General features: G+C 38.6%; 1 protein-coding gene across 1 annotated transcript in view; it reads right to left on the bottom strand.

The window, feature by feature from the left end:
• Positions 1 to 16413, bottom strand: part of tlcd3a (TLC domain containing 3A) — a 20674-nt gene extending 4261 nt beyond the window's left edge. Inside the window, exons 1-3 of the mRNA XM_034889822.1 lie at positions 16091 to 16413; positions 7081 to 7167; positions 2590 to 2809 (exon numbers count right to left, since the gene is read on the bottom strand). Coding sequence (XP_034745713.1) covers positions 2590 to 2809; positions 7081 to 7167; positions 16091 to 16212 — 429 coding nt within the window. The 5' untranslated portion in view covers positions 16213 to 16413. The remainder of the gene's footprint in view (positions 1 to 2589; positions 2810 to 7080; positions 7168 to 16090) is intronic.
• Between the last annotated feature and the right edge of the window lie 8046 nt (positions 16414 to 24459).

Consider the following 24459-nt stretch of genomic DNA (forward strand, 5'->3'; position numbering starts at 1 on the left):
TAATGGAAAACCAAAAAAAGCGAGTAGACCCGAGGCGAGTCGAGTAGATACCACGCAGTGGAAAACCGCCATAACACTTGGATCTCAGCAAAAACAGCCTGCACCTTTAATTCTCCTTGCATCGCTTACATCAAGGACGGAAAAGAAAACCATTATCATTTGTTGCCATTTGTTCAAAGAAAGTAATTAATAAGTTCTAGATTACTGTTCTCTTCCCTTTCCTGCCATTTACGACCTTGAAGCCTGAACAATAGTTATTCCTTTGAGGTTTTCTGGGAATGTAAGTGGAACATGCAGTAAATCAGGGAAGTATTCCACTCTACTGCATAAATCTAAGAACTTCATTGAGTTGGACCGATACTTCAATTTTACTAGGTACTAGGATTTAGTGAATGTATACTGGCTCATTGGTGTAATCCCCCTCTCATCCTTGAAAAGCATACAAAGTCTGCTCTCCTCGGGAGGCGTGAGACACTGATTAACTGAGTACCTGACTGTTGGTTTGGGAAAGTTATAGAGGCTGTCGAAGATCCTTCAAGCACTTTGGTAAACAAGCCACAACGTCATTTCATTAAGTGTTTGCTTCATTGCGTAAATTTCATTTAGAAAGGATATTCTATCCAAGCAGAAATGGCAGTTTAGAATGCCAACTCACAATTTGTAATACGCACAGATATGATAACATAAAGAAAACGATGCTAGGGGGGGATTTAGAAATGGTGTCATAACGTAGTAGGTCCAGCTGAGCTGAGCTATTTTTATGTATTTTTTATTTTAATGGCCAGCAATTAACCAATACTAAAAATACAGTACTGGTGTCAATTTAGACATTTAATAATTATTAGCAGCCTTTTGAGTATATTTTTTCCCTTTTAAAATCAGTACTGGGCTAAAAAATCCGATTTTGTTCATGCTCTAGTTCATCCAAAGAAATAGACTAACTTTGTAAACTATGTAGTTTAAGTTTTTAAAGTAGTATGTTTATTCTGTTGCTGGTTCAAAACTTCTTTTGTTCATCTTATTACAAAGCAAGGTCTGTACAAGCCAAGGTTTTTAATCTATGAGCTACAAGCGGATTGAAACCATGTGTACTCAGTGTTGTGAGGAGATCTGGTTACATGCGGTAATTCAGCAGGTAGGCCCAGTAGGATAATAGATGTTTTGAGAACCAGGTGGATTAGCATGTTGGCACACTAACACATTTTGTTGGGTAGTTTTTAACTTTACTTTCCAAAGCATAGCATTGTTTTAATCAAACATAATGCCTCTTCCTTACATTTCAGGCAGCATCTAGGTCCCTTTCTCTCAATACAGGTTGAAATCTGACAGGTGGAGATTTCAAAACTACTTGATTGGTAATCAATGACAGTGAGCATCATGTTTATTTAATTGTTGCCACTTAAGTAATTATTAAGAGACAAGGCAGCTTTAAATGAGGATTGATTGGAAAACAATGCACTACATTACGGCACACACTAAAAACGCATTACTGGCAGTGGACAGTACAGAGAACACAAGACTTATCACAAGTAGGAACTCTCTTTGATGTAATGTATGATGTCAAGAGCACCAGTATAATCCTTTTTAAGCTCACACACGCACACTTAAATTTAGTAGGACTCATTTTCTTGATCAACAGATGAGTCATTTTAAATGCACATTGCAAACTGTAAATTGTGTGCGTTGGATTGTTTTTGAAGGAGACTTGCATTTGAGACCAGATTCCGACCCTGCAATGAGCACTTCACAAGATTAATTATTGGTTACACATTTGGCCTACAACAACAAAAAATGTTTATTGTGCGTAATGTTTATTAAGCGTAAATTGACCCAAAAATACCTTGATTTGTTCAAGGAATAGTCTTTGTCCTAAATATATAAGTGGACTATTTTTAGCACAAAAACATCACACATTTTGATTTCTAAATTTTTACAAGTTAAACTATTAATCAACTATCAAAAACTGTTTTATTTTCTACTTTTCTTGTGTAGCCTAAACTGACTGCATTCTGCATTTCGTTGAGCAACCTTGTGTTGTAGAATGACAATAAAAGAAACTTCATCTTGACCTATCATCTCAGTTGGAAAATATTGCAAATAAGACAAACGTTTCCATTTTTAACAACTATTAACAAAGAAGGGTAGTATCGTAAGAAATTACAACACATTATGGCACAAATCCTTTTCTTTTTTGTATTAATTCTTCAGCTTCTCGTACTTGAGCCATGTCTTTGTGTAACAGAGTTATTCCTGCATGTCTCTACGACGTGTAACAATAGACAGCCAACCACCAGCATTCTTACATCTTGGTAGAAGCATACTGCATGCTTATTGGCTCAGTGTCATTGATAAGATATAATCCTTAGGTTTTTTTGGTATTGAGTGAAGAGGCCTTTTTCCAATACTATGGTAGGCTAATTTAGTCAGAGCCTAAAAAGTATTGAATTTGGTACCCAGCCCTAGTGCTGCCTGCATTATTTCTTATTTTATTATTTAAATTCAGTTTTGGTCTTAATTATTGGTTTCGACTACTGACAACAAGACCTCATTGACACTGTTTTTCACAGCACCCCTCCCTCCCCTCCTCACCAGAGTGACAGGCAGCAGGATTGTGAGCAGGGCGATGTGATGCAACACCAGCAGGAACTCTCTGCGGATGAAGGAGTTTATGGTCCTCAGTGAATGCTGCTTGTAGTCCTCGTGCCCTTTGACGCGGAAGCGGTGGAAGTGACTTAGGTACATGGCGATGATGTCGTATGTCATGTACGGCCCACCGTACCAGATGACAAAGTAGGTGGCCAGCCAGTGCCTGAGGAAGAACAAACAAAACCACCGCTAAATGACCTGGTATGGATCTGTACTCAACATTACTTTCATCATATTATAATTTGACATTTCAAGTCATGCTTTGCTTCATTTCTATTCATGGGACAATGATTCTGCCACGTTTGCATTAGCACAGAGATCCCTTGCATTTAAACCAGAGCTTAGTGGGAGTTACTCCACGAGACAAACTGTGCGCAAGTAGAGGGGGGCGGGACATGGATGTAACATAATTGTGTAATGAAGCAGCGGAGCAAAATGTGGTGAAATAAAAAAACGTTCTAGAAACAGCAAAAATGTGTCAGAATTGGGGAAACCTAGAGATGGTTTCTGACAAAAACACTGGTTATAACTTGCATTGGGTTTGGATCTCAGTGAGGTGTGGACAGCATGTGGGCACAATCCAGACAACTTTTTGTTTTTAATCTTCACATAACGTTTATTATGTCTGTATAAAGACAACATGGGTATTTCCCTTAAAAAATGGTTCCCTCACGAACAGTATCAATAAAATAAAATAATTACATTAATCGTAATCTCAATGTTGACCAGAATTACATAAAGTAAGCAGGCTAAATAGGCCAAATCTCACAGTCAATGGTGAGTTAATGATTAAGTCGTATTAGAGTACAGTAGATGGTACACCAAATAACCTTTAGTTTCAGCCAAAGTGAAAACACACAAACTCATTTAAAGCAACACTAAAGCCCTTTTCCTGCTTCGGTCCCCCTACAGGTTGGAAGCGGGTCTGTAGTTTGAATGAGACATTACAACAGAAAGACTACAAAAGACAATTCACTTCCAACCTGTAGGGGGACCGAAGCGGGAAAAGTGGTTAAGTGTTGCTTTAACCTATGTGCCTTGCCTCTCTTACACAACTATGTGAAGGCTTTAAGGCAGGCTTATGTAAGTGCAGTATAAGAAACAACTTGGATGGCTGCAGCACCCTAACGAGCACCGCTTACAGCGATGGTTAATTATGTGGACAGCACAGAGTAAAGCTGCAGGGCACAGCTGACCAACTGACCTCTGACTGGGTAGACCGTTACCTGAGCAACACACATTCTACACACTGATCAGATTACTGTTTCAAGGTAATTGTAGTCCAGAGGAACCATTGACCTAAGCGTGAATAATATTAAAGCTACCCGTTTGCGCCTTTAAAGCATATGTAATTTTAGTACTGTAAAACATATGTATTTAGAGCAGTTATATTTCTCCAGTTTATTTTAGGTTGCACTATTCAAGGGATAGGTCTTTATTTTTGTTCTTGCCTTTGTAGCTTTAGTAATAATTTCCATTGGTTTAAAATTCCATTGTGCTCACCAAATTCAATCGCTAATATCTGGAAACAGACAAACACAAAGCCAATGGGGCAAGGAACACAAGCAATCAGATGACCAGACAGGTTTCAAACTAACTAACAGTTTAGCTATATAATATACAGTATACCACACCATTTGGAGCTAAAAGCAAAAGTGATTGCTGCAATTTGACCGATTAATAAAGCAAGACAAGGTATTGGGCAATATTAGATCATAATGGATATAAATATCAGCCTACTGTATATGTCGGCTGTAGTATTAGACATGCCGAAAAATACTGTATAATGGAAGTGGTTTAAACAAAATTACAAAACTTACTTTTCAACAATAAATGTCCTGCTTAGTACGTGAATTAATTGAATTTAAGGGACTTATGTAAAAAGAAATCTAGGCCAAAAACTCTCAACCATCAATGTAACAACCTAAAAAAAAACATTTGGGTTCCAGTGAGTGAGTCCAAAATGTTGACAATCTTGTACTGTCTACGGAAAGTGCGATGGGACATATTTCAACCAAAAAGTCGGTGTGTAAATGTTGATGTTTTATACTTTTGTTTTGTTTGTCCCATCGTTGTTGGGATGTTGCTGCTTTAACTAAAGAGAAATGTTATAGGAATGATGGCCAAAACTAGGCAAACAAAAAGAATTTTCCCTTAAAAGGATTAAATCAAATTTTGTGACACCGGATCTGTGACATTGTTCAGTTCAGCTGAGGAGGAGGTATAATATGCTAACACACTAAACATATGGACATGGAGCCTCTCTCTCAGCTGTATAAAACACAGTTTCCCAGTATTAATGTGTTTTTACACACAAAAAAAAACCTTGCAAAAGTTACAGCAACTGAGGTAATGAAGGCTAAATACTGTGACAGATTGTGATGGAGTATTCATGGGTCTGACTCTGGAGCATGTCTCTCATAAGCTCTGGGCTGTTTGCACGTCACAGGACAGCAGAACTGAGCAGCATTGTGGAGGAATTAAGCCCCTTGGGTGAAGGGGAGGGGCGGAGGAGATTAGCAGCCTAAAACTGGGCCTGTTGGGGTCTGGCCGCTGACTCAATAGGATTAATACACTAGCATTAGCTTAGCGTCACACTTTCCTAAACTGCTAAGGGAAGGCTAATGCTATGCTAACACTAACTTGCTGCCAGGAAGCTAGTGTTAGGCAGAGCTTAGAGTGTCCTTGAACAGATATGGAGGGATTTATTTTATTTTATAGATATTTATAGTTTTTATTTTATTTTATTTAGAGAAACAGCCTTTGATTAATACCAGACTGTCCATGACATAAGTGGTTAAGCATAGAGTATGACATTAATCAGTACAACCATATCTAAAGATCGCCAAGCTGGGATGTAGTAAACCCTCTAGTACAGACATAGCTAGGCAGTACAACTGGTTTTTCATCGAGGATAAATAGGGCAGGCTAAACCCTGGACTAACCGGGCATAGGGATAGTGGTAACCCTTGTTTCCACCATAGTGCAGCCATTATACTGTAGAGACTAGACTGCTAGAAACACTGCTACAAATATACAAGAAAACTATTGCATGTGAGCTTTTTTAAATTCAAACCACAAAATGCAGTAGCATAGAGAAACAAACCTATGAAGAGTTGGTGTGTGTGTGTGGGGCCTAAGTGGTTCTCTAAGGCTATGTTTACACAGCAAGTCTTAATCGTTAATTGAGATTATTGTGGCACACACACACACACACACACACACACACACACACACACACACACACACACACACACACACACACACACACACACACACACACACACACACACACACACACACACACACACACACACACACACACACACACACACACACACACACACACACACACACACACACACACACACACACACACACACACACACACACACACTTTTGAACTGACTCGCATGCGCAAAAGAACAACGACATCAGGCGCAGCACACTGTTGCACTACGGTTAGGGTGGTTATGGAGGAAGTAAGCATTTTCACTTTTATTTCAAAATGTTGGTGTATTGGCAGCCGTAACATTAATGAGCAGGTGCCGAGGAGGAGGAGAAGAAGAATGAAGAGAAAGAGAGACGAATTGGATATTTTGGCCTTTTGTGGGGATACAGTACAATCCTTCTAGTTTTGTTTGAATTGAAGTTTCTCCCCATACACTAATCAGGTCTAACATCTCACTCTCCCTTCATTGACTTGCTCCATCACTGTTTCCACTTTGTAGGCCTGGTCAAGTTTTTAATGTCACTGTCTCTGTCTGGGGCTAACTCCCAACGGCGCATAATTGTGACATAGGTCCATGTAGATTGACCAAATGCGCCTTGGTTTTTCACACTGCGCCACATTGACAAACATATGACCTGGGTCAGATTCAGGACCACAAATGGGAGTTGTCTAAATTGGATTTAAAAAAATCTGGACCAGATTTGAGTGGTCACATTACTTCTGAAGAAGTCTGACCTGGTCACTTGGCCCCAAAAAAAAATCTGATTTGGGCCATATTGCCTGCAGTCTGAATGTAGCCTAAGGAGAAAATGATAGCAGATATATAATGTTGTAAAAAATATCATGCTTAGTCAATGTGAGACTGAACTGTGATGAAGCCAGGACGGAAGATACAGTACAATGCTAACAGTAAATAGACAGGCTGTTTCTTGACCCGTGTGTGTGTGTGTGTGTGTTTGTGCGTTTCTGTTTTAAGTGTGTAATTTACAGATATGATCCCTGATTTTGCTGCAAATCCGGAGCACAGCCAAGTAGTTAATTTTCACTCAAGTGCCGGTAGCTTGTGAAAGCTTTATTACAGAAAATTGGTGAAACACTGACCGTGACAATCAGCTTTCAACATTTTTATCTCATAACTAAGCTCAACCTTACTACTAGTAACCATATATGTTAAGAAGGAGATTCTTGACGTGAAGTCTAACCTGTCGTTAACGACGCTGTCCCGGCATGATGACACAACGATGGCTCCTGCCGTAGTTGCCATGATGGCATGGATGGAGGACACCAGCCTAAGAAAGAGACAAATAAAAGGATTGAGAGAGAAAGGTTACATAAAGTGAGCTAATGCATTGATGAACACTCATGAATCACTCTCTGGGCAGTAGGGCTGTAATCTCCCAGTCAACTTCGGTTTATTGGTCGATACGTTCTGGCTCGACCAAAATTCTGATTGGCCAATTTTTTGCTGTGTTATTTCATCAGGTGGAAGCATAGACCGTAACGGTTTATGGGTGGAAAGCACTTATTGCTAATGGGGGTGTTTTCAGAACATACCTGTTTCACAGGTAACAGTCTGTCTTTAGAACACCCCTGTTTTTTTGGATTAGCCCAACCCACTGGGGACAGATTGAAGATAGAACTAGAAAGCCTTGTTTTAGTGGTTTGAGCCAAGGCAATGTGGGTCTGTTGGTCCAATGTTAGCATGCTAACACACTAAACTAAGATTGTGAACATGGTTAACATGGCTGCTAAACATCAGCATGTTAGCATGTCTGTTTGAGCATGTAAGCATGTTGACATTAGCATGTAGCTCAAAGCACCGCTGTGCCTAAGTACAGCCTCACAAAACAAATGTCCAATGACGTCAAATCTGATTTGTTCGCCTATTGATAGTTCTACGGCCTGGGTTAAACCTGATAAATCTACGTTTGGAAAAAGGTTTCCCTTCAGGTGAAACACTCAAGCAGTCAGACCTACAAGTTCAGTGTACCATCATGGGATTAGCAATGCTTGGCCTCGACTTTCCTCGTCTATAAACAGACCTGACATAGGAGAACTTGGTACATCTCTATTTGAAGTGTCACTGTGTGAGATGGCTTAAGGCACACACAACATTAACAGGCATATATTTTACTACTAGTAGTATAATAGCCCAAGAGTACACTACCAAGTCATGAATCTGTGAGATTTGTTAAATAGTAACTTGTACATCAAAAACCCTTGTGACTGTGTTGTTCTGTGGCTGTATTAAAAACAAAAATTGATAAATGTTCAATTAACAGAAAGATGCTGCCCCCCCCCCCCCCCCCCCCCCCCCCCCCCCCCCCCCCCCCCCCCCCCCCACACACACACACACACACACACACACACTAATGGTTCGATAAAGTTCATTTTTGTCAATTTTAAACAGGACGTTGGATTATATCCCCATTTTTTTTCAAACTATGAATGGCCGCTTTTGCTCAGACAAGCTTTCTCCCTGGCTCTTCTCCAATTTGGCAGCAATGACAGTAAGCTGCTTTAAAATCTGAAAACATGCAATTTATTCCCCAACACTCACTGCAGCTCTAATAGACAGTCACCCTTTTAACAAACTACTGTGTTGAAATGTTTCAGCTTTACACTGCACGTTGTGGATCTGCCACATAACCCCTTTCAACGGAGACAAGCGCAGGTTACCTTGTGAATTGCTCAGCCCTTGATTGTTACAGATGAGAGACTTTTGTGGGCCACAAAGAAAAATCATTTTGAATTTAAACATTCTTGTGGTTTGTAGGCCTTGCTTAGGATTAATACTATATTAGGACATTGCTAAACAGATTGGAGCTAAGGACAATCAATTTACTTGATATGAATCATTTTTGCATAAATATTTCAATATGACTGTAGTCCTGGAGCTACACAATTAGAAAAAGGATAATGGAAGAAATCATGGAGTTTGAAGGTCTATATCAAGTCAAAAATATAATAATTTACTAAGACCCTAAGTAGATGACAGCCAGCTGCTTTTGTTATCCAGCTTGATGATTAGCTATCACAAAACTACAGGTTGGACTACCATGAAATTTGTTGAGAGTGAGATTAAAGTTAGATATTAACTGTCCTCATTGGATTGTCCTCACTGACCTTTCTCTACATTCATCATCAGGTCATAACGTGCCTTGTTCCTGGCATGGTATCTCAAAAAACAGACTGAATTCCCTAGACTTTTGACAGAATTGTCTAACGTACACGAGAAGTATGTCCAGAATGGCCAGTTTATCAGAATCAATGTAAGCTTTAATGTGTACTTCTGTGTGCTTCTTGTTGAGCTCAAAGTACATACACGTGTTATCCCCCATGTATGCTCCCCCCAGAGGATGAATTAACAGATTGTGCTCATTGACTGAACACAATCATGTTCAAAGGGATAAACCTTTTTGACTGGCCACATGGTCTTACTTATAAGGGCCGCCCTAAGGACTATTGTTACATTTCTAGCTCTTCCACTATAAGGATGTGAAAATGTTGGTCCAAAGCAGACATAGCATAAATTATTTTTCACCTGATCCAAAAGGGACCGTTAGGGAGTCAGACACTGTCTGAATAGATCCAGAAAATTAGACCCAATCCAAAACAAAAAAAAGACTAGATAGACAGAACACCAACACAATTCTCCATCAATTAACAAGCATCTGAAGTCAAAAAGAGTAGCTGGACATGTCATTTTTCCTGCCCATCAGAGTATAAACTATGTGATCAGAGCTAGTGGTAAATCACCATGGAGCCCCTCGGATATCGGATATATTGTCACAAAGCCAATTACCCTAGCCAATATAACTGGGACCCTACCCACATCTGATTAGAGTGAATATCATTTGGACACAGCCCGACTCTGGTCCCTGGTAAGGTCTCAGTTAGTAGGAACCGAGAGGACTTATGAAATCCCCTAACACAAGAAAAGCTTAAGACCTTTAGTCCCGCTGTAAATAATGACCAGTTTACAAGGCCACAAAGGTTGCTTTCTTTCTATTTTTTAACGAGTAAATCGTGTGTTGTAAAATGGCAAAATTGAGAAACAAAAAGTGTATTTATGCGTTTTCCTGCTGGTCACCTCGTACCAATCTCCATGGGAATGTGGTCATCACAGCGGCAAGGCAACAAGAGCCACGTGACCAGCAACTACAAAACTACCGGCCTGAGCTGGAAAAGACTAACTGGCCTCTCTCTCTCTCTCTCTCTCTCTCTCGAAATACTCACACACACATTTTACCCCCACGCCTCGCTGACTTCTAGAGCTGTATGGTCACATATCACAAGACCCAGATTTTACACAGCCCATTCATTGCGTGACCGCCAATAACCCTTTCTCTCTCTCTCTGCTGATGAAAGGTTGAGGTTATTGGGGTGAGTAGCGTGCGGAGGGGGAAAAGGGGAAGAATGCTTTGCTGCCTTGTTCGGCAATGTTGTCTTTTCTTTCCTGCTGTGTCAGGTCGGTGACCAACCTTGGTTTCCCTTTCACTGCAACCAAGTCTTCCTACTGACTGTTCTGTAATATACGTGGACGACTTGGGCTTCCATGTTCTGTCACATGCATAGTGTCTGACAGCCAGGTGTGGTGTTTAATGCTCCTTCAGTAAATGGACTACTTAATCTGTAGTTGCATTGCCACTGCAGCAGAGCAAAAGAAGAAGTGACAGCAGAGGCAAAAAAAAAAAAAAAAACAGTAAGCGGGGTTAAGTGCATTTCATGGCAAGAAGGAGTTCTTTCTCCCTCTACAATCACGACCACGCAGTCGTACAAATGGATGCAGCTACATCACTATCTGCATTGTTCCTTAACCCCTTTGGTAGTAGTGAAAAACACTTAATCAATAAGACAATCAACCGAAAATGGTCCGGATACATTTGCTAGTCAATTCGTTGTTTAAATACCAGCTGATACATCCCGAATGTCCAAAGTCTTCTGAACTTTTTTAAATATTATTTTGAATTTAAACTCAAAACAAGTTATTTGGTCTCTAGGAATTTCCATTGGTCACCATTTACTGTCCTTTTAAGGACTACAGTTAATTGACATTGATGTGTTGTCATTTTTTAAGGATTTTAAGAATATGTACCTAATACTTTATCTACCGCAATGTTTATTTATGGGGTTCACATATATTTATTTCCAAAGATGACATTTAAATCCGTGCGATCACCTGTCAGTCAAGTAATATAGTCAGTGGTATAACATCTTTCTGTCAGTTCAGACATGGTGGTTATCATTGTTGAAACTCCTCACCCACTTCTTTCTTTTCCAAACACACTGGACACATATAGGGAAGTTCTCCCTGTGTGGCAGACATACAAAGTACATCTTAGGTAATGATAGTCTGAAATGTCCTAAGATGGTCACGAGATGAGTAGGGCTGAAACAGTCAATTACTCAAAAATGAATGAGAAACTACCTTGATATTGGATTAATCATTTAATATCAATTGTGAAGTCAAGTGTTACCTAGGTCCTTCTTGATAGTGCTATTTTTTATTATCTGATAGTAAATTAATATCTTTGAGCTTTGGACCCTTTGCACAGAAAAATCCCTTTGAAGAAGTGACCTTTTTTATTTTATTTAGAAAATTGTGACCAAATGCTTAACAAATTATAATGGCTCTCAGAGAGCGCAGACATCCGCCACCACCATGCCCTATCTAGCAATATTGACAAAAGTAAAATATTGTAAAATAATTTTTCAGCCCTGTGATTCGATTCAGATCAGTAGGTAATGCAAATAATTGATAGCTGCTGCCCTACAGATAATAAACCCTAACACCATGGTCTTTCTCTCACGCCAGGGCTTATATGTTTTTGTCCCACGGAAAGTGGTAAGAATAGCAAAGTTGTCTCCATATTTTTTTTTAAATCTTTTAACAATTTGGTTTTGAGCATTAGTTTCACAGTTCAGGGCATTTTTTTGCAATAAAAACAGTTATAAATAAGGAGAAGAGTTGTTTCTTTTGCTGAATCTCAACAACTGTTTGTGTGTGGATTATCTTTTTTGTGCCGACCGAAGAATGATTCTTACTTCTTAATTGACAGTCTCTTGTTTGAACTAATGGTTATTTCTCTCATTAAAAGGTTACAGCACTGACACAGCCCACTAGGACACTGCATATCAGCACAACCTTAGTCATCCAAGGAATAGAATGACAAACAAGGTTTAATCTAGCATAGAAAATGGAGCCCCTTCTCTGGGTGCCCCAAATTAAAGCCCCACTCCACCAAATGTTAGGGCTGCGCTCTTTTAGTCTTTTAAATGGCCGTTTTAGACTTGGTCGATTAAGATTTCTTTAGTAGGTCATTTCTTTATGCTTTTTCATACTGTATGACAAACAAATTGTTTAGCAGGAAGCCTGCGTTACAAACTGGAGATGTGGAGTTTCAAAGACACAGTCACTTCCCACACATGCTTGATTTTGACCATTCCTTTTTCAATTTGTCTCTCACAAGTCCTCCAGGATTAATAAAGTGCTACATCGATATCCCTTTATCTCACAAACAAATATTATATGCTTTCACTTATGAGCTAAGTGATTAGTTTCATACTAAACCAAAGTGAGTAAATGGACACCTCACAGTAAACAATGTAAATGTTTTGGCTACAGTAGCATAATGTATTACTTCAAACACAGTACATTATATTACAGACATTAGCCCCAAGTTAACATGCGCAGCCTGTTATGGTTAAACACATGTATTTAATAACTGGAGGGAAAGCAAAACTACTCATCATCAGCCAATCAGGGATTTTGAGTTATTAATATAATCTTTGAATGGACACATCTTTTTGACAAAATAATATTTACGTAGGGAAGTAGAAGAATTATTAAATATGTATGTTTACCAATGCTTTTTTGTAAAAAAAAAAAAAAAAAGAAGAAAAATTGCAGTCACCAGAAATTGTAACAACTAGCCTACACTTAAATTTATCCTGTGATGAAACCTCATCAGACCAAAAGGGACATAGTCTGCTAGTAAATAAAAAGGGGGGCAGGACAAAAATAGCCTCAGAGCCTTTCTCCAGTCTGATGTTTGAGAATATAGACGTCCGGACCTGAAGGGTACAGGTGACTCAACTTTTGCTCTTTTTCATGCCCCCTTTCCATTATTCATTCCCGGGTTTGAAAACCCGGCTGACGAGCCAAAAGAAATAAGAGGTGGAGTGTTGGGGGGGGTTCAATCTAGTTCAATCCATATGCGCCTGCCTCCTCCCTTAACTTAACTTCCTTTTAATACTGCTGGGAAGTGGAAACCCACATCCACTAATGCCTTTTAGTGAACATGAAACCTGGAGAATTTCCTCACACTGTTCAACCAAAAATCTAAGACACTAGCCTGATCCAAGCATGGGACCCGTGCGGCAGACTAGGCTCAGCAGACTGGTTAAGTTGTGAACAAGCAGTGAGATATCCCCTGAGGCATCGCTGCTTGTAGGAACATTTTCCGTTAGCTGAACATTAGTAAATTAGTTGAAGCGTTATTCGGGAGTAGGGTTCAGTGTTTTCCAGTGCATAGCTAACTCAGCAGTCGACCCTGACCAGAGCTCAGAGGAGGATTAGCAAGAGTGACAGTGTACAAATGAGCGATGAACTGAGCTGTGCAAATGTGAGCAACTCACACTGACCCGCACACTCATACACAAAATATATCATTTATCACTACTTTGTAATACCCATGATATGGTAAAGTTACTGAGGAGGCGGCAGATGTAATTACTTTGTTTGTTGTTAGAATTTATAATAGAAGGATCAAGCTCAGGTTTGTTCACACGTAACAAAAACATCACTTCCTATGTGGACTCGTTACAAGGCCTCTGGTGGATGCAAGATTTTAATGATGTCCCAGAATACCTTTTGCATGTAAACCATCATGAAAACATGCATGTTAGTAGAACCTTTGAATACTCATAGGTAACGTTACACGTTTTTCTAATGCCAGGATCAGACTGCTGCTTTCTTGTTGTGTTTCACAACAGTCACTATGTCAGACGAGACAGCCATTGTGCCATACATTCTGGCAGTGTTTTGGATGGAAGAGTGGCAACACTGCAAGTATGACACCGACCAGCCCCCAGACTAATTATTGCGTGCTGTCGTGAAGATCACGTGCAAGCTCATAGGTCGACGCTTTGGAAGAGCAGCGTCTTCTGAAAAACCACAAAAATATTTTAAACCGACTGTTAACAACAAGACAGATACAGCAAATACATAGCTTATTTCTCTCATGATATGTTTTCAGATACACATTTTGGTGAACTACTTTCATAAAATAGATTGTTTTTCAAACAAGCCACCACAATGGTCTGTTTTAATACCCATGAGCCCCACGTGAAGCGTTCGTCCAATCGGGTGCAGCTATTGTGGTTGACGAAGGGTGAAGACGGTTTTCTTTGCTTCTCAGCAGTCAGAGAAGAGAAACTGATAACCTCCAGAGGCAAGCCCACTAGTGTACAATGCTGGGGAAAAGAGGGGCGATCCCTGTCGTTAAAGAAGCCAATCTGGGCACTGGGTGTATCTTGCCTCTGTCTCACAGCTGCAAGCCATAGAGCACTTATTTTTTCTATTGGTCAACATCAACAAACACGTTATAGCATAAAAAAAGACCAATTCTGGCACGCTAGACTATGAGTTTTGGCCGTCAAGCATCCCAGACGTTAGATCGCTGATCTTTGATTATCTTATACTACAAAAGGTAATGATGCACATTTGTTGATCCCAACCATCGTAATCGGGCCCGACTCTGAACGTTTGTCTGCAACATGTCTGTCAGGGCGAAATCGGGTTAAATTTGTGTAGTCTGATCCTGGAATAAAACAGAGACCTTATTTTATACACAAACATATAAAATGTATAAAAACACATTTTATCTCAAGGCTCAGTGTGCACTTATGCTTTAGGCATCTTTCAGAGTTTTATGGTATGACTGATAGTTATGACTATAGTTATGGAGAGATACAGGCAAAAACATCTTTCAATTTTGAGTTGTTGGGTTTGTTGCTTCCATAAAATGTCTTCTTTCAGATTAGGAGGGAAAAAAACATTCGAAATCAAAAATCACGTATTTATTTTTACCACACTATCTATTTACACCTATAAATTTCCCCTGAAATCACCAAGAGTTAGCATTAGATCATGCCTCATTGTCATAAACTGTTTTGTTTTTTTAGAAAAATTGTACTACAACAAACATTGTGTTAATGTAGCCTAAGTAATCCCCTGGGATTTCATGGTGATATCTGGTTTAGTTTTACCCTTAACATCTTTAGTGTCTTGCAAAATGTATGGAATTTAACAATACATATTTAAAAACCTTTAAAATGAGGTTTTCTTTTTCTCTGCAAGAAATCTCCACTTCAGTAGCCCTTACATACACCAAACTTTGCATTTTCATTTCTAGATTCTGTATCTATACATAGTTTATATTCATATATCATTCATCGCCTGATTCATGTTAAATGTTATAGCTAAAACGTGGCGAAAAATTGATTTTGTTCTTGCCGTTGACAGTATTTTCTGATTTATGTAGTGATTAAAAGATTTCCGAAACCCCCTCTGTTACACCGTTGACCAATATTTCCAAAAAATTAAACAAAAAATGTGGAACCTGACTTTATCCAATGTTCCGATATCTAAACTGGAAATATAAACGCAAATTAGCATATTTGCATATTTAAACATAACATTTAAAAAAAAAAAAAACTTGTAGTACAAACAAGTATTGTCTTAAGTAATCAACCGGGGCAGTTGCATGGTGATATCATAGGCATAGTTCAAATATTTCACGTGTAGTGTGTCCCCCTCAGCGTTATATATTGCTACAGGGACCCATAGTTTTGCTGTGGTATTTGCAAATCATCCTTGTAAAGAATCTGGGGATTACTGTGCCCATTTTGCACCAAAGCAATAACGATAAATACAAATTAAAATAGGACAATATCAACTATACGAAATAAATATCCTGGTAAGTCAATATACAGCTAGCTAGATAAAAGTAGTGACGTACACGTTAGCTACACACAAAATAAAACAACACATTAACGTTAGCTAGCTAACGTTAACTGAAATGGGGGGGGGGGGGGCGTTACTAGGTAGAAGCCACCAAACAAGGTCAAATGCTATACATTAGCTTAGTGTTAGGTGATATTTTGTCAGTTTGTGATGAATAAAATGGATTAATTTAGCTAGTTTACCTCTCGCTGACCAGCACCACGTCGGCATCGTTCCAGTGTTTGAACACACAAGGCAGGATTCTCCTGAATGCGAAAAAGAGACCGGGAAAAACTACGGCGCCACAAGCTAAAACTTGCAACATCCTGCCTTTATTTTCCTCTAAACCTTCCTGGAGACCTGACTCGCTCCCCTCCGCGGAGTTTCGCCCGTTTATACGCGGCGATGAGGCATTTTAATGCGGCCGGGGGTCGCTGTTTTTTCACCGGGAACAGTCCACCATCTACACACACACACACTGTGCTAAGGCTCAGCAGCAGCACCACTGTCGCTCTAAAGGCAAAAAACAAACGGAAATTTCTAGGGTGACTGTCAAAATAAAAGTCTTGACCCGGCACCGGAATAAAGGTGGCACTTCCGATGAGAAGGTTCAAAAGGCGGTACAATCGTGTTACCAAACACGTATTAGAGCTTTTTTTTTAATGTTACACAAGTATCCGCTTTTATTTTGAAGGTCAGCTCCCTTATACTGACAGATGCATAACTTGAAAATGATCTGTTTGTGTTATTAAGTAATTGATTTAATTTTTTTCCGTCTGAATTAATAAATCCATACATTAATGAACATGAACAGTTTTGCAATTATGTCTTCATGGTGTCTTTCTAACACTAATGCGAGAAATATGCAGATACTTTACCTAAATAAAACGAGGAATGTGGCACAAAGCCCAAACACCTGCAGTCAAAACTGTATGCAAATCTGCACTAATACATAATTTGGCAAATTGAGGGCAGTGCAGCATTCTGTAAACACAATAGTAACATATGTCTTCTGGCTAATGTGTCAGTTAAAAGTTACCTGTTTACACATCCAGTAGATATGAGTGATTAGTTATTTAGAGCCTCCCTTTACCTCTGGTTTGGGCCCATACAGATGTCTGGTTCCCACCAGCACCTGAAAGAAATGCCAAATGCTGCCAAATGCTCCTCTATGTATACATATTGTTGTGATGGGTAGCTTGCATGCTGTGGGTTTATCAGAGTGTATTTGCTGATATCTGCACACTGCTGCTGGAAACAAATCTTATGAGAGAGGTAAAAGTGAACCAAACAGTGAACGTGCTGTAAAACCAAAACAATGAGCTGAAAGATGCTAGTGTCATAGCTAAACCGCTAAAAAATAAAATAAAAATAACCATACCACAATTGAATCAACATCTTTGCAGAGGTGTCAAGTAACCAAGTTCAAATACTTTGTTACCTACTTGATTAGAAATGTTGGGTATCTATAATTTACTGGAGTAATTATTTTACAGCTGACTTTTTACTTCTAGTCCTTACATTTTCATGTGATCTGTACTTTCTAACCCTTAGGCTACATTTTAAGAATAGCCTCGTTATTCCTATTTCAGTTTGGCTTGTCATTGTTCAAAAGAACACAAAAACAACAACACAAAAACCTTTCAAGATCAACATTTTAATGTAACATTGTAGTCATTAAGGGGTAGGTGGGGGAGGTGGGGTGATACACTATAGGCCCTTGTGGCGCAGCCTAAGCTTTTGTCCTTAATTGCATCTCCCCCCCCCTTACATTATCAACTAACCAGAACTTTTACTTGAGTAAAAAGCTTAAGTTGATACTTCTACAGAAGTCTTTCTAAACCCTAGTATCTATACTTTTGAGTATTGAATGTGAATACTTTTGACACTGTTCTCTGTATCTGCAGTCTATCCATGCTAAGCTACCAACAGCCATCAGATGCTGTAAAACAGAAACGCTCCCTTCAAAGTCAATAGAGCCAGCTTTGTTGGCCTTGCTGGGGAGTGTCTGATGGATGTGTGTTAATGACAGTGTCTGGCATCAACACTCACAATGATCCAAGTCAGCCTCCATATTGTGGCTGGGACAGGACATCTGGGTTATGCTACCAACCAACTACAGCTCTCTGATCACTGGATACAAAGCTGCGTGAGTCAGGTCACGCATCACAGAGAAACAAAGTTTATTGTTTTGTTTGTATGTCTTAGTTTTGTGAAAATAGGATATTTTTTTAACTTAAAAAGTCTATCCCTAATTTGACAGCATTCTTTTTCTGCAATTGTTATTTGGGGATTTTTTTGTTGTTGCATGATGTAAAAGAAGTTATCTGAATGCTAATCTCACAAGCTATTTCTGTACCATAACCATGAATGCACACAGCCCACACCTGTGTGTCTGTTTTCTTTGCCAGACACATTTTTATATTTACACCCAAACTCAACCATCTCTAACAGGATGGCACTCCAGAACCGAACTATTTCATGACTGGGCCCCGGGATACGAGTGAGCTTCTTCCCACACAGTGGCTTCATTATATTTTGCCTAAAACTCAAGATACCAACTGCTACTTGGAATGCTACTTGCAGCCAGGTTTTCAGTGCATTATTAGTGGTTATTTGATTATGTTTATTCTGAAAACCCAATAATATAAGTATACAATATACGCACAATACAGATCCTTTAAGGACCAGTGTGCAGGATTCAGGGGATCTATTGGTATGTCATTTTACGTGAGTGTTTTATGGGTGTATGTTTTGATGTCATGTGTGAGCCCCTAACCTAGAATTGTTTTCTTTGGCTTGAACACTTCATGTCTACTACAGGGAGTGGGTTGTTTTCCCCAGAGCCTGCCATGTTGAACCTTCATGTTTCTACTCTAAACCAGAATTGACAAACCAAACCCTATAGAGGGCCATTTATGTTTTTTACATTCCCTGAAGGCCACTGTAGTTTTTACTACACCCTTGTAAAGGGAGGAGTGAGGGAAGAGGTATTTCCTTGGTTGGTTGCAATCTTCAATCTCACCACTAGATGCCACTAAATCACACGGCTCCTTTAAAGCTTCACTTTGATTGGCTCCTCCTAAAGGTGCAGTAATATTTTTTTTATATTTCTTCGACACACAGCCCTGTCAAAGAGTGCTGTATTTGTGGTCTTACAAAGTTTGTATGGCTTGCACTCTATGTTATAGAAATAATGAATTACTAACATCCAGCAGAAACTGAGTAACATTATGATATAATAATAGTATGAAATAATAATGTCTATACTATGGTTAGACTCAATATCATCTATATTATAGTTACTTCCTTTTTGCTACATTATTTAATTACATATTATTCTATTTCATTTCCCGTCACTAATTCATTTACATTGCAATATGTTTTTTACTATGGCCACAAAAACTTCACTTATCGTTTCATATGATGCCACCTTACATTCATTCAGCACTTTCTGCATATTGTCTGTTGTTTGCCTGTTGTTTTTTGTCTGTGTTTTTTTTTTGTTTTACTGTAGAAAACTGCTGCTGTAACAAGGGAATTTCTCCATTCGAATAAAGTGTCATTTAATCCAATCTAATCTAAACTATTTATATTATAGTCTTTTTTTCAAGGGCACATCTAACGATTACTTGATCTTTTTACTAATGTATCCATTAATTACTGTTGTCGCCTATAAAGACAGGGAACCTGTCACCATTTCCTGAAGGCCAAGTTCTTTAAATCGCCTGCTCTGTCTGACCACTAATCCTAACCTCTAACGTCATACTGTTATCGCATAGAGTAAATTCACGATGCAAATAAATCAAAAGCTAAATGTATTCCTAATAACTAAATTGTGCAATTGGCAATTGCAAGGTGAATGGCGGTGTGAACAAGGTCTTCAGGCAGTCAGTGTTAAAGTCTGGAATTTTCCATTGCTCAAAGATAATAACTTAAAGTGCATCCGTAGCTTAAGATAAGCTGTGATTATCTGAAGTTTCCTTGGGTTTCCTTATTGCCATTGTGACCGTTATTAGAGCATAGTTAAGTTTCATTTCCTCTGAAAATGCAAAGAGTATTGAATGCTGCATTAGAGAATCCAGGGTCATCAGAGTATGGAGACACTACTACATTTTATTTATATAGGGACAGATTTCATAAACAGTTAGTAAACTGCTCTTGTTCCTGTTGGTTTGGACCAGAACAACTCCCCATGTACAATCCAATTAGACAAAACAATGACAAAAATTCTGTTGCTACATTACTCCTTCTTACTCCCAATGGAGGTCTTTATCATTTCTGGAAGGCATGTATTGTCATTGAGAGTGAATTGAAAGTAAAGATAATACAGCTAATTCTTTATATTCTAACAACAGATGACACATCTTGTATATTTTATCTTGGTTCTATAATCTCGTGAACTATACTTAATTGAATAATTAAGACATTTTCGTGTAACGTGAACACCACAACCAAAAAAGGTTCACATGCCCAAATGATTCCGTTTTAGATGACTGTAGTGTGCTTTTGGTGGATGTTGTGCTTGAAAAAAAAAAGCAGTCCCAAGGCTACAAGTCAAACATATTACTCCATACTTAAACCAATTGAGTGGCACCCAGTGCAATAGAGAACCAATTAAAAAATCCACTTAAAGTCTAATAAGCCCTTAATGTTTTGTCTCCCCAGTACGTTTCTGACCTGCTCACTGATTACAGTCCAATCCAATCATGACAGATCATCATGCAGTGTTCCTTCCAGAAGCTCCGGATCTTTTGATAATCTGGACCTGAACTAAACCGACATCTTTTAACAACTATGTTCTTATGCTGTATTCGTATTTTACTTTATTTTATTTTTAGATTAAAAAAAAGAATTTATATTTTCACCTTTTTATTTGGACCAAGGAAATTAATGCTTTCCATTGAAATGCATTCAAACAACTAACTTGTCTATGGAAAAACTAAAACACTTAAAAAAAAGAATATATATAGATGTACAGTATAAATATTTAAAATACATATAAACGTATGGACATATTCTGTTTTTAAATTATTTTATTTTTAAGTTAGTTGCTTGAATGCATTTCAATGTAAAGCATTCATTTCCTTGGCTGGCTTAGTCCTGTTTTCCAGCATTGGCACCTCAGGGAAGCACCAGCTCTTTACCTTCTCTCACAACAACAACCAAGCCAAATAAAAAGGTGAATTTGGGTTTTTACACTTCTTTTTTTCATATGGAATAAACAAAAACGAGATATCCCTTTGTGAATGTTAGAGTTGCAGGTGGAGAGTAGTCTGATTTTTTTAGCTTAGGACAAGGACAGCCCTGCATTTTACCCCTCTGTGTTCTGTTTTCACATCATGTGGCCAAGGGTCCAACCTCTGGATGGCCCCAACACATGAAATGGGCATCTACCAGCACTGTACACCGCTGAGATGACTACAAACACACACAACTAACTGACTAATACAGTTTAAAGATGCACATCAACAGTGTCTTTTATACCAGTCGTCAATGGGGAAAATGTTCTCTGGGCTGCAGGGGATTGTTTTTGTTGCAGGTCAGTCACTGGGAAAATCTGGCAACTGTGACCCTTCCACACCGTATCCATGTAAATGACTGCTGTGCTGTGGCGACAGCATGTTTGCAGCTCACCAAGCAGAACAAACTGAGGGAGATTCAGACAGTAACCTGTTTCTTTTGGGATCAATTTTTATTGCTGCAGATACAGATGCTAGCTAGCTAGTTTAGCTTAGTTATGCTGACTTAAGGACAAGCTAAAGGAAACCAGTGCCAACAACTGCAAGAGGAGAGTAATTCACTCAGTAAGTGATTCTACAACTTAAGGCCTAGTGCCTATTGCTATACATTACACAATTGTTTTTTGGTCTGTTGCCACTATGGTTCAGATTTGGTTTTGTTTACGTTAAAAAATGAGTTGATGAAGGTTGGAAAAAGATGGCAATTGTTAAATGAAACCAATGTTGACTGTTAAGAGTGTCCGAATCCCAATCATTGCTGAGCTAAACATTTATCCAAACTTCATCCACAAGAAGTTTACATATAACAATATTATACTACAGCCTCTGAGACCAAATAGTCCAAATCCATACAACACACAAGAGGTGCCGACACACAAGCGACCAATGCTGTCATTTTGTAGGTCTGTCTCGGTTTTCAATAATTGTGTGCTCTACACCAAGATTAACTGCTACCAAGCAGTGATGTAATGTAAAAAAATGAATAATACTTTGCGACAGTGGTTAAGTAGAATTTTCACCTGTTTGCACTTCCCTTTGTTATTTTATTTCCAGAAACATTTACTTTTACTCCACTATGTTTCCTAAATATAATGTATACTTTTACATGTCCTAGACATTATAAACAAGTCATATCGGCATTTAACAACGCTTCTTTTAGTAAGTGCCATTCGGCTTTGTCATGACAAGTAAGTAAACTTTATTTATATAGCACCTTTCACAGATGAGAAGGGTCACAAAGTGCTTTACAGTAAAAAAAAAATAAAAACAACAACACATAAAATACTAAATCATATTTCTAGTTAAATGCTTGTCTAAAAGGATCAAGTGTTTTTTTAAAGTTTCCACAGAATCCTAAGCTCTCAAGACTAAAGGGAGAGAGGTCCAGAGCTTTGGAGCCACCACGGAAAAGGCACAATCACCTCTGGTTTTAATACATGTTCTGGGAACAGTTAAAAGGTCTTGGCCTGAAGACCTCAGAGAGCGACCAGAAGTGTGTGCAGGCAATAGATCCTGGATGTAAGAGGGAGCTTGACCGTGCAAGGCTCTATAAGTAGTGCTTAAAATTTTAAAATGCACTCTAAAACCTATTGGTAGCAGACACAAGTCTTGCTGCTTCATTCTGTACAGGTTAGGGTTAGGGTTAGGGTTCATGTGCCATGACTGTGTACTGACTGTGTCATGTCACTCTTGTGTAGCTACTTCAAGTAAAGTGTTACCCATCTTAGTTACACATTACTACAAAATAAAAATTAAAAATTTGTTACACTGGAAAAAAAGCAAGTTTGGCCAATCATTGCTCCTAAATTGCCAAGATAATGCACTCTCCATTCCAGAAACCCATGGGCCAAAACTAAAGAAGAAGAGGAGGAAGCATTAAGACTTATAGTGGTATTGAAGCACTCTGCCGATAACGTAACAGACGATGAGCACCCCGTCAACAGAGGTGATAAAGATAACGTTACACACCTTTGGCCATGAAGTTCATATCAAAGTTTTTTTTTAATTTTACTTCTAATACTTAAGTACATTTGATAACAGAAAATGACGTTGATACAGTACATTTTGACTGGGATACTTTAAGACTTTTACTCAAGTAATATTCTAACAAGAGACTTTAATTTCTACCAAAGTCATTGAATGGTAAGATATTGGTACTTTTACTCAATTATGGCTTTCAAGTACTTTATACAAGACTGTCACCAAGACACCAAGAGCTTTGACTGATGTTTCACTGTTGGTTATTTCTATTACTGTAAAGTTGAAAAAGATTAGGAAAATCCTCCACACAACACAAATTGACTTGCAGTTAGCTCGCCATCAGGCTGCTACACCTGCTTTTTTCACCTACACTCCCAGTTATACTTGCTTTTATACATAAAGGGGGATATGTACTTCCTGATCAATGTATCCTGAATGTGCAGCAGTGAGTAAGCCATAAAAATACACAAAAAGCTCTGTGGTAAGCATTAATTAACCTATTAAATCAATAAATGCCTTGTCGTTGTGGGTGAGCTGTGGGGACATATTACAGCACAAACACACAGTAGCACACACACAGAAGCGCACGCACACACACACACACACACACACACACACACACACACACACACACACAACGATGGGAGGGCTAGAGATGATGGGGCGATAAAAGGGTCATAAAAGCGCAATATCCTCTGGTCTTACAGGAAAAGAAGAAAGTCGTTGTCAGCCTCTCAGGTGAGTACCACAGCTCCCCGCATTCAGTTTCCTTCAACCTGTTAGAGAAAATCTAGAGTTCTACATTAAAATTGTAATTATTTTACATCTTTGTACCAGTTTCCTGTGCAGGAAGACTTTTTTAAGTTATAAAAGGTGGGTGTAAAGTAAGACTAAGGTAATTACTCTCAGATATGACCATGAAATATATTGGCTTAGAATTTATTTACTTTTTTGGTATTACTGTTTATTTGCAAACCAACGTTTTCTTTTATTTGTTAGAAACAGTGATTTAATGGTAAATCATAATCAAGTGATATGAATGAAATCAGAATTGTATTTTAGCATAGCGTTCATTCTTCTAAACTATTACTGCTACGTATCTTTTGAGTTCATTTGAAACTTAGTCTGATGTTTGTACTCTGGGCGTATGATAAATTTGGGTTTGCCTAAAATGGGGTCGTCAACTCTATTTCGGTGAGTATACATGTTTGTGAGCCAGGAAGGTTTAATCAGGTTCTAATTTCGCAGACGAGAACCAGAGCACATTACATGTGTTCTTGCATAGAACTTAACAGTATGCTTGTGTTTTTGTGTTTCTAGCAGCACAGCTCACATTTTTCAAGACGCAG

The sequence above is a fragment of the Etheostoma cragini genome, chromosome 13 (assembly GCF_013103735.1).
Source record: "Etheostoma cragini isolate CJK2018 chromosome 13, CSU_Ecrag_1.0, whole genome shotgun sequence".
In the NCBI taxonomy this organism is placed as follows: domain Eukaryota; kingdom Metazoa; phylum Chordata; class Actinopteri; order Perciformes; family Percidae; genus Etheostoma; species Etheostoma cragini.